General features: G+C 38.0%; 1 protein-coding gene across 1 annotated transcript; it reads left to right on the top strand.

Moving 5' to 3' along the window:
• The first annotated feature begins 1373 nt into the window (after positions 1 to 1373).
• Positions 1374 to 13131, top strand: LOC113684181 (mannan-binding lectin serine protease 1). The gene is made up of 11 exons (XM_027201520.2): positions 1374 to 1510; positions 1643 to 1698; positions 6036 to 6395; positions 6931 to 7053; positions 7271 to 7413; positions 8131 to 8332; positions 8559 to 8732; positions 9103 to 9279; positions 10549 to 10716; positions 11112 to 11358; positions 11638 to 13131. The coding sequence occupies exons 1-11, from the start codon at positions 1497 to 1499 to the stop codon at positions 12026 to 12028; spliced, it is 2055 nt and encodes a 684-aa protein (XP_027057321.2). The 5' UTR covers positions 1374 to 1496; the 3' UTR covers positions 12029 to 13131.
• Positions 13132 to 13568: the final 437 nt, after the last annotated feature.

The raw sequence follows: 13568 nt of genomic DNA, 5'->3' as shown, positions 1-13568 counted from the left end.
AAGCGATCAATGAGATTAAAAACGACTAGTGGGACTCCCCACGGCTTAACACTGAATTCGCTATTCTAAAATTTTAAATGATTCCTGTATGGAAAGAAATACAATGAGTCGTAGTCTTTTGTTTCAGAGTAGTTAACTCACTTGTGCTCATTTACTTGACCTCTTATTTGAGAAAGATGTGTTGACAATTTTGCATGCAATGTCTTCGGGCTACTTTTTAGGGGTCCGATGTCAACAAATATCCTTAATTCCATCCCATCTATATCCTTAAACATTGATTGACGCAAAATTGTGTCTCAACAATTCTTAGCCTATAAAATACAAAAAGTCGCTTATCCTGTTGCAAAGAACAGAGAACTTGTGCAGCTTTGAGATTTGTCTGGCTGTCAAGAATTTTTGCTACATGATAAATCTGACAGGCGAAACAGCAAACAAAGAAAGCAAAGAACAAAATAAAAAGCACAAAAATAAAATAAAAAGACCAAATAAAAACTAACCGAAAAGAGAGCAAACAACAATAATAATGATGCAAAAAAGATCTCGAAAAGCATTGAAATTTCACGGCAGTAACACGCACTCTCCATAGACTCATGTCGTCGATCTCTTGTTCGTTAGAAGTATCTAAACAACCTCATACAGATAGAACCTGTTTTCGTTCGGTTGTAGAGCAGCTGGATACGTTGTTTCTTAGGAAACATCAAAAACACCCAGACAAGAGAATGAACGGTGATGGGAAGTTCCTTCAGCAGTTTATCGCTCGGAGGCTGGGCAGTATTCAACAGATTAAATTCTCTTATTGGAGACAATGGAGGCGGCACAACCTTCTGGATTAATTTGATGTTCACATCATGCGTCTCCTTGAATTGTCCCCATACGCTCATAATGATAATAACGACAGAACGGTGTATCCTTCGATTTATCTTACAATAATGTTGTTTATGTATGATTTCAAATTCTGGCAAATGAAAATGGATTTTAGAACGAGGTCTTCAACAAAAATTGAGCTTTGGGAGCCTTTTGATGTAAGTATATGGGATATGTTCAAGAGCCATCGACTACGCTAAAAAAAAATATCTGTTAAAGCAGAGCAAAATACGATTTGGTGACAATAGTCTGCAATGTTTTATCAGTTTTATTGGGAAAGCGTTACTTGTCTACTCGAAACACTTTCGGAGGGGAAGTTCATTTAAAATCCACTTCCTTTCATAAAATATAAAAATATATGATGAATATTTGCAACAAAGTACTTGAGCTGCAACGTGTAGGCGGCTCAGTTGGCCGATCAGTTTACATATCCTGATCACTTCAATAATGCCGGATCCTCTACCTTGCGCTTACAGTCACTCCTGTCAACAAGAAGACAGGTGTCAATCACTTTTAACAATACATAAAGGCTTAGTAGCGATGGGCGCGTGCCAAAGAGTGAATGGTCGAACTGTAGCATCACGCGTCTACCTTCTTTACGCAACCCAAGTGAGGAATTTTCGTAAATAACCATGGTACTTTTTAGGTAGGTCATTTCTTTCGTCAACGAGTCTACGGAAAAACAGATATCCTTCATGTATCATTGTTTTTGTCTGAGAATGAATTAAGATATTTGGTCACGTCGAAGGTAACTAGCTATCCCTAATGTTTATCGCAGATCAAAGGATTGCCTGCTCTTGCCGCTTCTTCTAGTCATTGGCATTCGTTTCTCAGGTACTGTTGCGAGTGTTGAGAATCCAATATTTTAACTAATGGTAACTAGTCACTCATAAAAAAACATTTTGTTTAAGTTTTAAAGGAAGTTCAACATCTTCCTTATTCTCAAGCGAGGTCATGAAATCAACATATTTTGGTGTACCATGTTTCGCTTGGGTTAAGTCCTATTTTCAACAAATAACAATTACTTATTACGTTTGAATTTTGCAAGTCGATTTAAATTGTTACTTTTATTTCTTTTCTTACACATTTTTCGAAATTTGAGACTCCAAGGCATGGCTTGGAGTTTGGACGCTAACGAATCTGACATGAACTAGGCTTTGCGCACGTACCAGGTACTTGATGTCTATCCCTATAAATGTCCGATGACCAACATTTTTTGAATGATACCAATCAAACTGGCTTTACTTTCGTCTGATGTCACCTTTGAAATATCCATCACTGTTACACATTTGTTTACAAAGAAATCGATCCATGATTTTATCAAAACAGATCCGTCACTATCGATTCGACAGGAGACATTGATGCCGCGCAAATAATAAAAAAACCTTTTAGAGGCAATCATTTTAGATTTAGGTGTGCTTAAATAGTGTTCGAGATATCGAGGTAGTTTTTCCTGGCAAGAATATCATTTGCTGAAATGAAAGCGTGTGTAGATAGATGCACTGCATTGTATTATCTCATCTCAGTTGGTTAAGCGCTGGCTCCCTGCTTCCTCTCAGCTTGGCGCCAAAATAATGACCGCAGCTTAGAACCTGAAGCGTTTATACCTCGCTGCCAATGCACAGCCCCTTAACGTTGAAGTTTTTAAGTCTTCAGCAATCTTCTAACGTGTAATCTTTCTTGATAATTTTATGACTAAAAAGGGCGGTGATAATTAAGATGACTTAACCATTGACCGGAAGTCCTATCACTATTCACTTTTGAGAGCGCTGTTATCAAATGTGGCGCTCGTTTGTACTTTGTTAGAAATACTAAGCTTGTTGCGGTGATATGTTTTCGTACAACTTAACCTGCTCGAAAGGGAAAACTAAAACCCTTTCTTTCAAGTACGTTTTTTTCGGTATGAGGGTACATATCGTAATAAACTTTGTACAGATCAACACAACAAAACTTAATGTTAAAATATCCTGCACGATGGGAACTTTTCCTGTGCTTATTTTGTTTACATTGAAAGTATTATTACGGCTTAGAATAGATGGCCTTTTGGACCAAAAAAAAAAGTTGAGGAGGTCAGATTTCGAATGGCCTGTTTGCAGAAAAAACAATTCATGCGTTTATCCATCGATTTTTTCTGTATGATTCTATTTGTTCATCGTTCAAATTTAACTGACGATATAAAATAAACTTAAAAAAAGATTAATTAACATCTGTTGCTCGCCACTGAATCAAATAACACATATTTTTCATGCCTTGCCAATAAAAATGCACTTTTTTTCATGGGCATTTTATTATGGCAATTATCATGCGTTGTTATTTTTAGCTCAACCCAGTGTGATACAAAGAAAATTAAGCCTTGTAATTTAGAGTGACGAGTAGACTGATAATTAACTTTTCTTTAGCGCGTTTAGAACCCAGCAACGTCGTCAATCATCCGTATAATCCCGACTTGGAACATTTCAACGGTTGCAACGTAATTGGCTTATCTCGCGTCCTCTTTTGATGAACCGAAGGAATCAGGCGATTCTACAAGTAAACTAATACTGTATTTCCTTTATTAAAGTTTCGGTTGTTTAGTTTGGTACTCAAGCTTTCAACTGCTACGGCTTACGAAAGTTAAGCTCTCAATCAGAGCCGTTGCTTTCCTGCTTACTGGCTTTGAACGGATCAAAATTAGCCTTCCGTAAATCGTGCCCCAACAAGACATTGTATACTTGAAGTGTTTGTGTGTGTATGAGTTTTTTTAATGGCGAGAAGATCTCTAAGGTGCTAAATTGCGCAGCTCCTTTGTGTTAAAAACTTGAAGACACATGCGGGAATCTATATTTTCCTGGCGTTCTCTCGATAATTTGTCAATCAATTCAGGAAGATCAATCAATTCAGGTGAATGATAGAAATCGAACTGGAATTTTCATTTATTGGGCTCACGTCACGACAAGGTTCAAATTCATGTCACCACCAAATTTTTATGCTTGGTCAATTTATCATATTGAGTCAAATTTCACCCATGGAGAGATTTCGATGGCGTTTTTGAGATGTTCCTTTTCCATTGCAATTTGATCAAAAATTTGAAATAAGCAGTTGTCGATATTGACATTTTCCTGGACATTGCGCATGGACATTTCTCTGTTTGCAATTCTTTTTGGGCGATCCTGTCCCATCTTTACGTTGAATTAGTAAATGGTACTCTTATGTAAACTTGTGGAACCTATCTGTAAACTTCAGTTATTTCTCAGAGGTATTTTCTTTACGCTTCACCTATGACTTCCGGATTGCCTCTTCGCAAAATCACGATCATTATCAGCAGGTGACGCGAAAGTCACTAAGCTGTCTGATGAGTGTATGTAGCAACAATGTCACAAATAAAGGAAGACTTCATATAAATAATAGGGAGGAGATATAGTTCTAAAAGGTAGAAAAGCTCCGAAGGATCATGCTCACAAAACGATATATTTATGTCAGAGTTTATATTAGGTCTAAAAGAATGTTATCGACTAACGAAAAATCAAAACTCTTGATTGACTTTGAAGAAAGAGTTCAACGACTTATCTAAGAGCTTGAAGACTAAGCTTGAAAGCTGAAATAGCCCAAGCTTAATCTCACGACCACTAGTGCTTGGGGGAAAGGTTTGAATGTACTAGGGCTGGCTCATGTTTCTTTCAAGACATGAAAGTTTTGTGGACAAAGTTGCACCTGAGGATCACGTGCAAAGGTTGGACTGGAATACCCCTGATTTGATTTGAAAATTTACTAACTCGGAGTTTGGGCTCAGTATTGGATATTTTAGTTTGATCCTTGATTTTCAAGTACACACAGAAAACATTGAGTGGTATTGTAGTCGTCATGTGATGTGGAACCTAAACCTGCGAATATTGAAGATTACTTCGTTTTGAAAAAATTGATCTTGTGTTTTGCTCTGAAACGGAAAGTTTAAATTTACAACGTTTACAGCGAAACACTTTTCCTTCACTTTCACCATTTTCGACTTGATTTTAATGTTCTACATACTGATTTTCAAGGAAAGCCTGAAACAAATGTCATCTTAAACGTGAAAATTTGGTTTTATCAACCGAGTTGATAATGTAACCTGGCCACTGTAAAGAGTTTCCAAAGCTGACGTTTCGAGCGTCACACGTCAAGAATTCTATAGCTTTTTCTTGTTTGTGTCGTTTAAGAGGGCAACCACCGCGCCCAACAAATTGATCGACAATCAGCACTACAAACGGCACAGAACGAAATACCCATCCATTCCATTCACTCTCACATTTCACCCTCACAACCACGCAGTTAAATCTATCCTTCTTTAAAACTTACTTCAAAACGATTTAGAGACTGGTACTATGTTTTCGAAACCTCCACTAATTACATTCAAACGTGACAAAAACATCAGTAACTTTTTGGTCAGAAGTTAATTTCCAAACTAAGACCAACCGGGAACTTTCAAATGTGCTCGCGCACGGTGGAAAACTTGTCCTTTCATTCATCACGTGGAGAAATGTCGGGACCCAGGAGATCTGTGAAGATCACTGATCATTTCACGTGCACCTCCGCCAGTGTCATCTATTGCATGACTTGCACTTCTTGCAAAAATTTATACAGTGGTGAAAGAGGAAGACGACTGGGTGACCGATTCCAAGAACACCTTCACGACGTAGAAAGAAATGACAGGGACGTATTCAAACTAGTCGCTAGACGCTTTAATCTCCCTAATCATTCTAAACAGTATATGGCAGTTTACGGCCTTTTCCTTAATCTACGCAGTTCGGAAAGCCGCAAAACTCTAGAACAAAAATTTATATTTCTTAATCGGCACTCTTAATCCCCACGGTATCAAAGAGCGCTTTTCATTTAACTAACTTATTCTTGTTTCCTCGTCACCATATTCCTGCCAATAGCGTAGCATAAAAACATACACACAACCCACAATTCCTCCATTCGCTCTGACAAAGGACTAACGCTCGAAACGCCAGCTTTGAAACTCTTTACGGTGGCCAATTTACATGATCAACTCACTTGATAAAACCAAATTATCTTATCATACTTTCAACCGACGTAGCTATCACATCTTCTGAAGAAACTTACCCTCTTTAATCTTAAAGGTGTTGGCTGTCCTTAGTCAAAAAGCAAGGCATTTCCTTTTTCTCTCAACTCATCAATATATTAATTAACTTCAGATTCGTCTTGCGGTGGAGCTCTTAATGGCCGTCATGGAATTATTCAGTCGCCAAACTTTCCTGACACGTATCCAAATAACTTGCACTGTGTGTGGAACATAACTGTGGCTACAGGTTATCGGGTGAAAATTCGGTTCACAGCTTTTGATGTAGAATATTTCAAATATTGTGAATACGATTGGATTTCCATGCGTTCCGGAAATAGTACTCATGGAAAATTTTGTGGCTCTAAAAAGGGAGTTCATCGCATTCCCCACGATCAATTAATATCACCAACAAACGAGGTCACTCTCATCTTTCACTCGGATTACTCCAATGAGGAAGTCTACAAAGGTTTCAGAGCACATTACTCCGCTGTTGGTAAGTACATATTTCTTTCTTACCACATTTTTTTTATTACTTGGTTCACATTAACCGAGCAGGAGGTCTGTAGCGGAGAATTTTGACTGAGATCGCAAGATACTCCCCTACTGAAAACCCTAATAGGTTAATAAGATGTTCATTGACCAAAAAAGAAATCCAAAGGACATGATAAATAATCAAATAATTCTGGTTCAAGCCTTTAGCTGCCCTATTTCCGTCACTACTCTTCAGTTCAAAAAGGACAAAAATTAAATGTTTAAAGTCCAACTTCCAAACTTCCTGAATTACTGAAAACAAAATAGCTGTTCTTTCCATAATAGGCTCAAAAAAGAATCTCTAAAAATTGACCAAAAGTACAAGAAATTTAAATGCCTGTCTGTTCCTCAATCGCAAGATCTGTTCTTTTTCATCCCTGTAATGTTAGACCCACCGCCACAGAGAACATTGATGTTGTATGCAAAATCTCCAAGCTTGTGTTTTCTTTTATACTACTCAGTAGAGGTTACCTTAATTTTTTTGTTGTCCCTTGCAGATGCAGATGAGTGCAAAAGGGATAACGGTGGATGTGATCATTACTGCCACAATTACATAGGCGGTCATTATTGCTCATGTCGACCAGGCTACAGACTTCAACCGGATAAGAAGTCTTGTTATGGTAAGTATCCTCCTTTCTCCATAACCCTTCGTTTTTCTTCGTTTTAGAAAAGTTTTGTCCGCGAAAACTTTTAAAATCTTCTGATTGCTCAGGTAATATTCAACCAAGAGAGCGACCCATTCATTTCCCAAGATTAATTTTCCTGTCGTAATGTGGCTTAAAATTTATTGCCCCGTTTACTTTTGTTCGTAATTTTTAATGTTCGGGCATTCTTTAGTTGTTTGCAATAACCAGCAATTTAAAGCGAGGCGAGGTGAAATAGCTACTCCAGAATACCCCAAGAACTACCCCAAAAACTCTAGATGTGACTGGACCATTGAAGTGGAAGAAGGATACCAGATAACTTTAAGTTTTACTCAGGTAAGTTTCGTTCGTGATTTCTTCCTGTTCTGGAATAAATTGAAATACTCTTAGTCAATGAACATGCTGAATTATTTTATGATGGGAAAAGTCATGCTGGTAAATTTACGATGGAGGATTTCTTTAAATATCTACTTTGGTTCTGTTCGAATCGTGCTCTTCGAAGTCAAATCACTGCCCAAGTTCTGCTGATGCTATCTTTTTATGGCTCAATATGTTAAATTCAAATCTTAACCAATATAGTGAGGTAAGCGTATTTATTAATGCAAATGTTTTTGCAACAACTAATGGCACTGTTCTTGCCCACTAAGGATAAAGTAGGGTTGTTTGCAGCAACTTTATGGAAGGCTCTGTCCGAGGCCCTATGACCCTTTTTGGTACCAGACAATGATTACTAATTCTCATTTTCCTTCTGTTTTTGCCTTGGTTTTTAAACCTGTCAGTAAATACTCTTACCTATATCCTCTATGCCATTATTGTCTTTCGTGCTTTGTCGTAAAATACGATTTTCACCTCGCACAAATATTATCCTAGGTTGGTTGTCGCGTTAACGAACGGTGGAATATCACAATTTCCCTAAACTCTTCCCTGATTATCGTGCCGCTTCGATAACAACCCACAGTGCATTTATTCTCCTGGTCATGGTTACACAAAGTTAATATTTGCCTACATTATATAATAATAACACTGTTGATTTGTTTTTGATTTTGGGCTTAGTTTGAAGTGGAGGATCATCCAGACGTGATTTGTCCTTACGACTACTTGAGAGTGTCAGCAGGCATCAATAGAAAGTATGGTCCTTTCTGTGGGAAGTCTCTTCCCCAGAACATTACTTCATCTGATAACTACATGTACCTGGAGTTTGTGTCCGATGGTACTGAAAACTACAAAGGATTCAAAGCGATTTATGACACACATGGTAACGTTTTATCAAACGATTGTAAATAAATCCCTTGCAACCCACAAATGAAGTGCTCTGACCTTGCTCGTGAATTTTATTGGTTGTCTCGTTGTCTGTTTAACTGACTGATCTGTTTGTTATCATTGTATCATTGTTAGCCGAGTCGTCTAAGTTGTAGTGGCCATTTAATTTTATGGTATAATCGTTGCATTATATTTTATTTATTAGCATTTTGCTTTTACAGGGTTACAATGCCCAATCTTACGCGCTCCACAGCATGGAAACATGACGGGGGATAGTTTTACGTTTAAGGACGTCGTACAGTTTGGTTGCGATGAAGGTTATCTTCTAACAGGCTCTGCTGTCAGGGAGTGTCTCAGCAGCGGAACCTGGGCCGGAGATGTCCCTGAATGCAAACGTAAGTACAGTTACTCCTTAGGTGACTTACTTCTTAGAAGTTACGCCTTAGGTGAATGCGATCTTGTGGGGGAAAAGTTATCAAGGCCCTTTTGAACTCCGAGCATTACATTATAAACTTGACACTTTATAGTTATGATGCTTGAACTGGAGTCGAACCAGAGCACGGTATAAGCTGCTTTAAACTCACTTCGTTGAAAGGAAATTTCAGAACAATTTTGATTGTGGTTGACAAGGCATCTTAACTTTAGGGAATCTCTATCGACAGAATGTGAATTGAGTGACGAGTCAACCTTAACTGCAAAATTTATTGCCGTGGTTTTTTACTTCTTTCAATTGCATTCGTTTATTCATCTCTCTAACGGCACAAGCGGTAAACTGTGGTAATCCTGGAATCCCACGTCATGGTAAAATGGGACAGACTGGATTCACTTACAAGAAAACCGTAACATTTTCTTGTGACAAGTATTTTGAGCTTCGAGGTCAGAGCACTAGACAGTGCCAAGCAGATGGAACCTGGTCTGGCGAACAACCCAAGTGTGTTGCAAGTACGTTAGCCTGGCTATAACGTAAATTTTTAATAACGCCTTTCTTTTATATTATATTAGGGTCCCGACCCTTCTCTTCGTTAGCTTATATTGGAAATTGAAGGGACCACTATCATAATGAAACCTAAAAGGCCGTTTGGAAAAGCAGCTTTGTGAAAATTAAAATAGAATGGACAGGACGTGCTTGCATATCTTTTTAAGAGAACACGCAGAGATAAAAAGAAGAGTAATTTTATCGCCATTTTCGACAAATTTGAAATGAATATTAAGACAACAGATAGATATCAGACCACTTCTGTGGCAATAACCCATGCCACAAATTTATTTTGATTCCAGGGCAAATCATTCAATCTAATCTGTGAGTGATGTGAATTAGAATAGTTGGAGCGAGACAAATCATCGTTCTAAATTATTCTCGTAAGACCTAAATAACAAAGAAAAAGAGAGAGAAGTTATAAGGAACAAATGAAAGATAGAAAACTTACTTCTTTGCTTCTTTTTACAAACTTAGACCACATGTATTGAACCCACTGTTCCTGCCACAAACGAGTTTCCTTTTCTCTCAAATGATTTCAAAAGTCTAAGGGAGTGACCTACTGAAATGAACATCTTGGTGCAACTCGCACCAATTGTGGCTTCTAACGCGCTCGGCTGAGACAATTAGCCCATTTATTACACCCATTTTGAAATCACTGGTGGTCCCTGTAATCTGATTGGCTCTACCTGGTGCGATTTATTCACGAATCGCACCATTTTTTTCTTTAAATCGCATCTTTTTCCCAGCCAATGAGGAGGCTACACTAAAAACAAAACAACCAATCAGACTTCAAGGCTTGTTTAAAGTAACCGATCAAATTGCAGGAAGATGAAAGACATGGAGTATCATGTGGCAAATTTTGCAACTTTTGTTTCCAAACTCTCATTTTTCCTCCCAAAAAATGGATGAATTTAATTTCAAACCGGCTCAGTATTGTGTGGATAAAATATTTGAACTGACCAAGTCCTGTATTTGGGCGATTTCAAAATGGATGTAATAAAGTGGTGATTGAACCTCGTGTTGTGCAATTTTGGTCTGAAATCGTACTTGTGATTTCAAATCGAACTCGCGCTGTGCGCTCGTTCAATTTTGAAATCACACTTATGATTTCAGCCCAAATTGCACTCCACTCAGTTCAATTACCATTGTCTATCATTTTGTCTTCCTTGGTAGTGATTGCTTTGATGCGTTGGTATTTGTTAACAATTTTTTCTCTACTGTTATCAATACAGGTTGTGGAGAAATAGAAAACTTTAATTTCAGTCGTGATGTTTGTAGAAAGAGGATCGTTGGCGGCCAGGACTCATCCAAAGGGGCCTACCCATGGCATGTGTTACTTATGAAGGATGGTCGGTTGGCCTGTGGTGGAAGTCTTTTGAACGAACGATGGGTTCTAACTGGTGAGTCAATCACAGGCCCTTCTCGGTAGCTTTGCTACAAAGAGGAGAAAAATGGTCAACGGTTTTGGAAACACTAGTTACTCTGATAAAAAAAAATCAGTTTTCTTGACAGGGAATTGTTATCCGCTATTTTCATTGTTTTTACGAAGTGTCCAACCCTGTCAATATCATCGCTATTATGTCCTGGTATGGCTTTGTCACGCGAATGGTCTTTGTGCGTGCAGAGCTTGCTTGTTTTAAGGGAAGTGAGTTACTCCTTGGAAGTTTTAAAGAGTTTAGAGGAGGCAAATAATGAGGCAAACACAACCTTTTTAAGAGTATTCAACATATGAACATTTAAAAACTCTTCATAGATCACTTACCAATGTTATTTAGTACGTCATTTTCATCTTCAGCTGCTCACTGCGTGACGAGCAAGCAATCAGACATTATCCCCCTTTCTCAACTGGATATTTTTGCTGGTCTACTTGATATCCGCAAATTCAACGACAGCCACGTTCAGAGGAGAAGAGTCATAAAGATCATTAATCACCGGGACTTTAATTTCACTTTGTTTGAGTCTGACCTAGCGCTTTTGAAACTGGATCGTGAAATAAAAATATCAGATTACGCCAGACCTGTCTGTCTGCCAGAAAAACCTGAGTAAGTCAAACACTTATTTACTTGTCCAATGCTTTACGTTTTATGGGTAACAATATTTCTACGACTGTTATAAAAGGTGAACATATTTGTGAAATTAACTACTTGATTGAGCCGTGCTGCCGTGGGCCGTTATTTTTCACATTTTTTTGAACGACAGCGAAAAAAGTTCCAAAGATCCTCTCCCTGCAAAGCAATGATTCTTGCCGTTTGATTTCCTGCTGTTGTGTCAAGAGAAGGGCCACAATGGGAGCAACTTTTCTTCTCTTTCTCGCTTTTTAGGCAGAAGAGTTTGTTTATGCGCGGAAAATTCGGCCGAGTGGTAGGCTGGGGTTATAGAGTGAGCCAGGACTCCATTGGGCAGTTTGCAAACATACTCAAAGAGATCTGCATTCCGACCATTGGCAACGATAAATGCCAAGCCGCCTTCAAGGATGAAGGATACATTGTGACTCCAAAAATGCTCTGCGCTGGTCAGGTTCAAGGTGGAAAAGATTCCTGTCACGGAGACTCTGGTGGTGGATTTGTGTCCATGGACCCAGTGAGCGGGAAGTGGGTACTGGGCGGGGTAGTGAGCTGGGGTAGTAGCCTGGGATGCGGATTACGAAATAAGTATGGAGTATATGTACGCGTCACAGAGTTTATCCCTTGGATCAATCGTTACATGTCCTGAGACCCCCTAAACTTAATCAAGATGTAACCAACTTATTTGGATAATTTAATCAGTGTATAAGCAAGATTTTCTCTATATCAGTTTGAGTTGGAGTTATTGAATCTGTTTTTTCTCATTTGAAAAAATACAAATGATGCACCTTTGCCTGTGAGTGTCGAAAGTAAACTGCTTATCAAGGTTAGCAGTTTGTTAGATCTCTCAGCATTATCTGTGGGTTTACTATTTTAGGTTGTATAATCTTACGGCAACAATTTTTGTCTTTCGGCTGACTTGGTGTTTACAGAGTGAAAGAGTAATATATAAAATGTCCAACTGAAATTTATGGCTTGATTAACTACTTTTACAATCTTTCAGGACTGTTTATCTTGTATTTAGATGTAGAAATCATTTTATGTAGTCTTTTTATTTATAAACATATATTTCTTTTAATCTTTTGGATTTAAATATCTGTTTTAAATATTGATTTACAAGAGAGTTCTAGTTTCCATTTACCAAAATGACTTAAGTTAGAAAGTCATACACTTTCATTACTTTTCAGAGAACTCGCTTTTAGTTATGTGATTCCAAACAATAAAGACATATTACCGTATGAGTAAATTTCACTTAAAGCCGAAAAAACGAGTCTTTCATACCTCTGGTATAAGAATGAAGAATTTTCACTGTAGGTAAAATCAGGAGTAGCAACCGTCTCCAGGGTATATCGGGCAATAATGATTTGTATCTTTCTGGGAAAGACTTAGTAGCTTTTTAAAGCGTATGCTGACGCAAATTTGTTGCTGTTATGTTATGTTATATTTTAAATACTGTTTTTATTGCTACAAATGTATATCTTGTTATTATTATTATTATTAAGTTGTGAAGTTCTCTATTCTCTTCTCAGGAAAAGGGGGGGATACTCGCAAGACGCCAATTGTTTTTGTATTCGAGTCGCAAATGCTTTGATGTAACATGTCATAGAGACCTCGTTAGTCATCTGGACCGTTAGAGTTCTACAGTTTACCTCACTAGTACGATCCCTGTTACTACAGCATTGGAACTCGAGTGTGGGGTTCGATTCTTGAGTGGGAATTAAATATTTTCTTCGTATTACACTTGAAAGAAAACTTTGTTGAAACTGATTGATGTATAAAAGGAAAGCCTTCACTGCACAAAACGATTAAGATAAACAGAGTCTAATAGTTTGGAGAATCCTTTCCTTTAGTTCTGCAGTTACTTATTCTTCCTTACTAAAATCAAACTGCTAAGAGCTGTCTGCCCGAGAAGATTGTCGATGATGACATCTTAACATTTTGAACGTGCTTCTCAGGTGGTTGTTTCCATGTCTTCGGGAGGGAGGAAAGAGACGGGGAAGTTGTGAAGATATTGAAATGAGTTTGAGTACATTGACCATCCGCCGAAAATAAATTGAAAAAGGTTGACCGTTGTGGTTCGTGGCGGTTGTAGAGAGCTAATTTCTGATGTGGGCTCAACCTTGTTTCACTTTTTTACCGTCAATTATCGCTTGGAAAATCGTCAGTTTTTTGTACGGAAAGAGTGACGA

Source organism: Pocillopora damicornis, chromosome 8 (genome assembly GCF_964200805.1).
Source record: "Pocillopora damicornis chromosome 8, jaPocDami1.2, whole genome shotgun sequence".
NCBI classification, from domain to species: domain Eukaryota; kingdom Metazoa; phylum Cnidaria; class Anthozoa; order Scleractinia; family Pocilloporidae; genus Pocillopora; species Pocillopora damicornis.
Note: the sequence above shows the minus strand (reverse complement) of the source record. Positions and strands in the feature narration are given on the sequence as shown.

What these genes read in the sequence shown, in the direction of transcription:
- LOC113684181 (XM_027201520.2), top strand. An exon ending in AGCGATTTATGACACACATG is followed by an intron (nt 8,333 to 8,558) that starts GTAACGTTTTAT and finishes TTGCTTTTACAG; the next exon opens with GGTTACAATGCCCAATCTTA. An exon ending in TGTCTGCCAGAAAAACCTGA is followed by an intron (nt 11,359 to 11,637) that starts GTAAGTCAAACA and finishes CTCGCTTTTTAG; the next exon opens with GCAGAAGAGTTTGTTTATGC.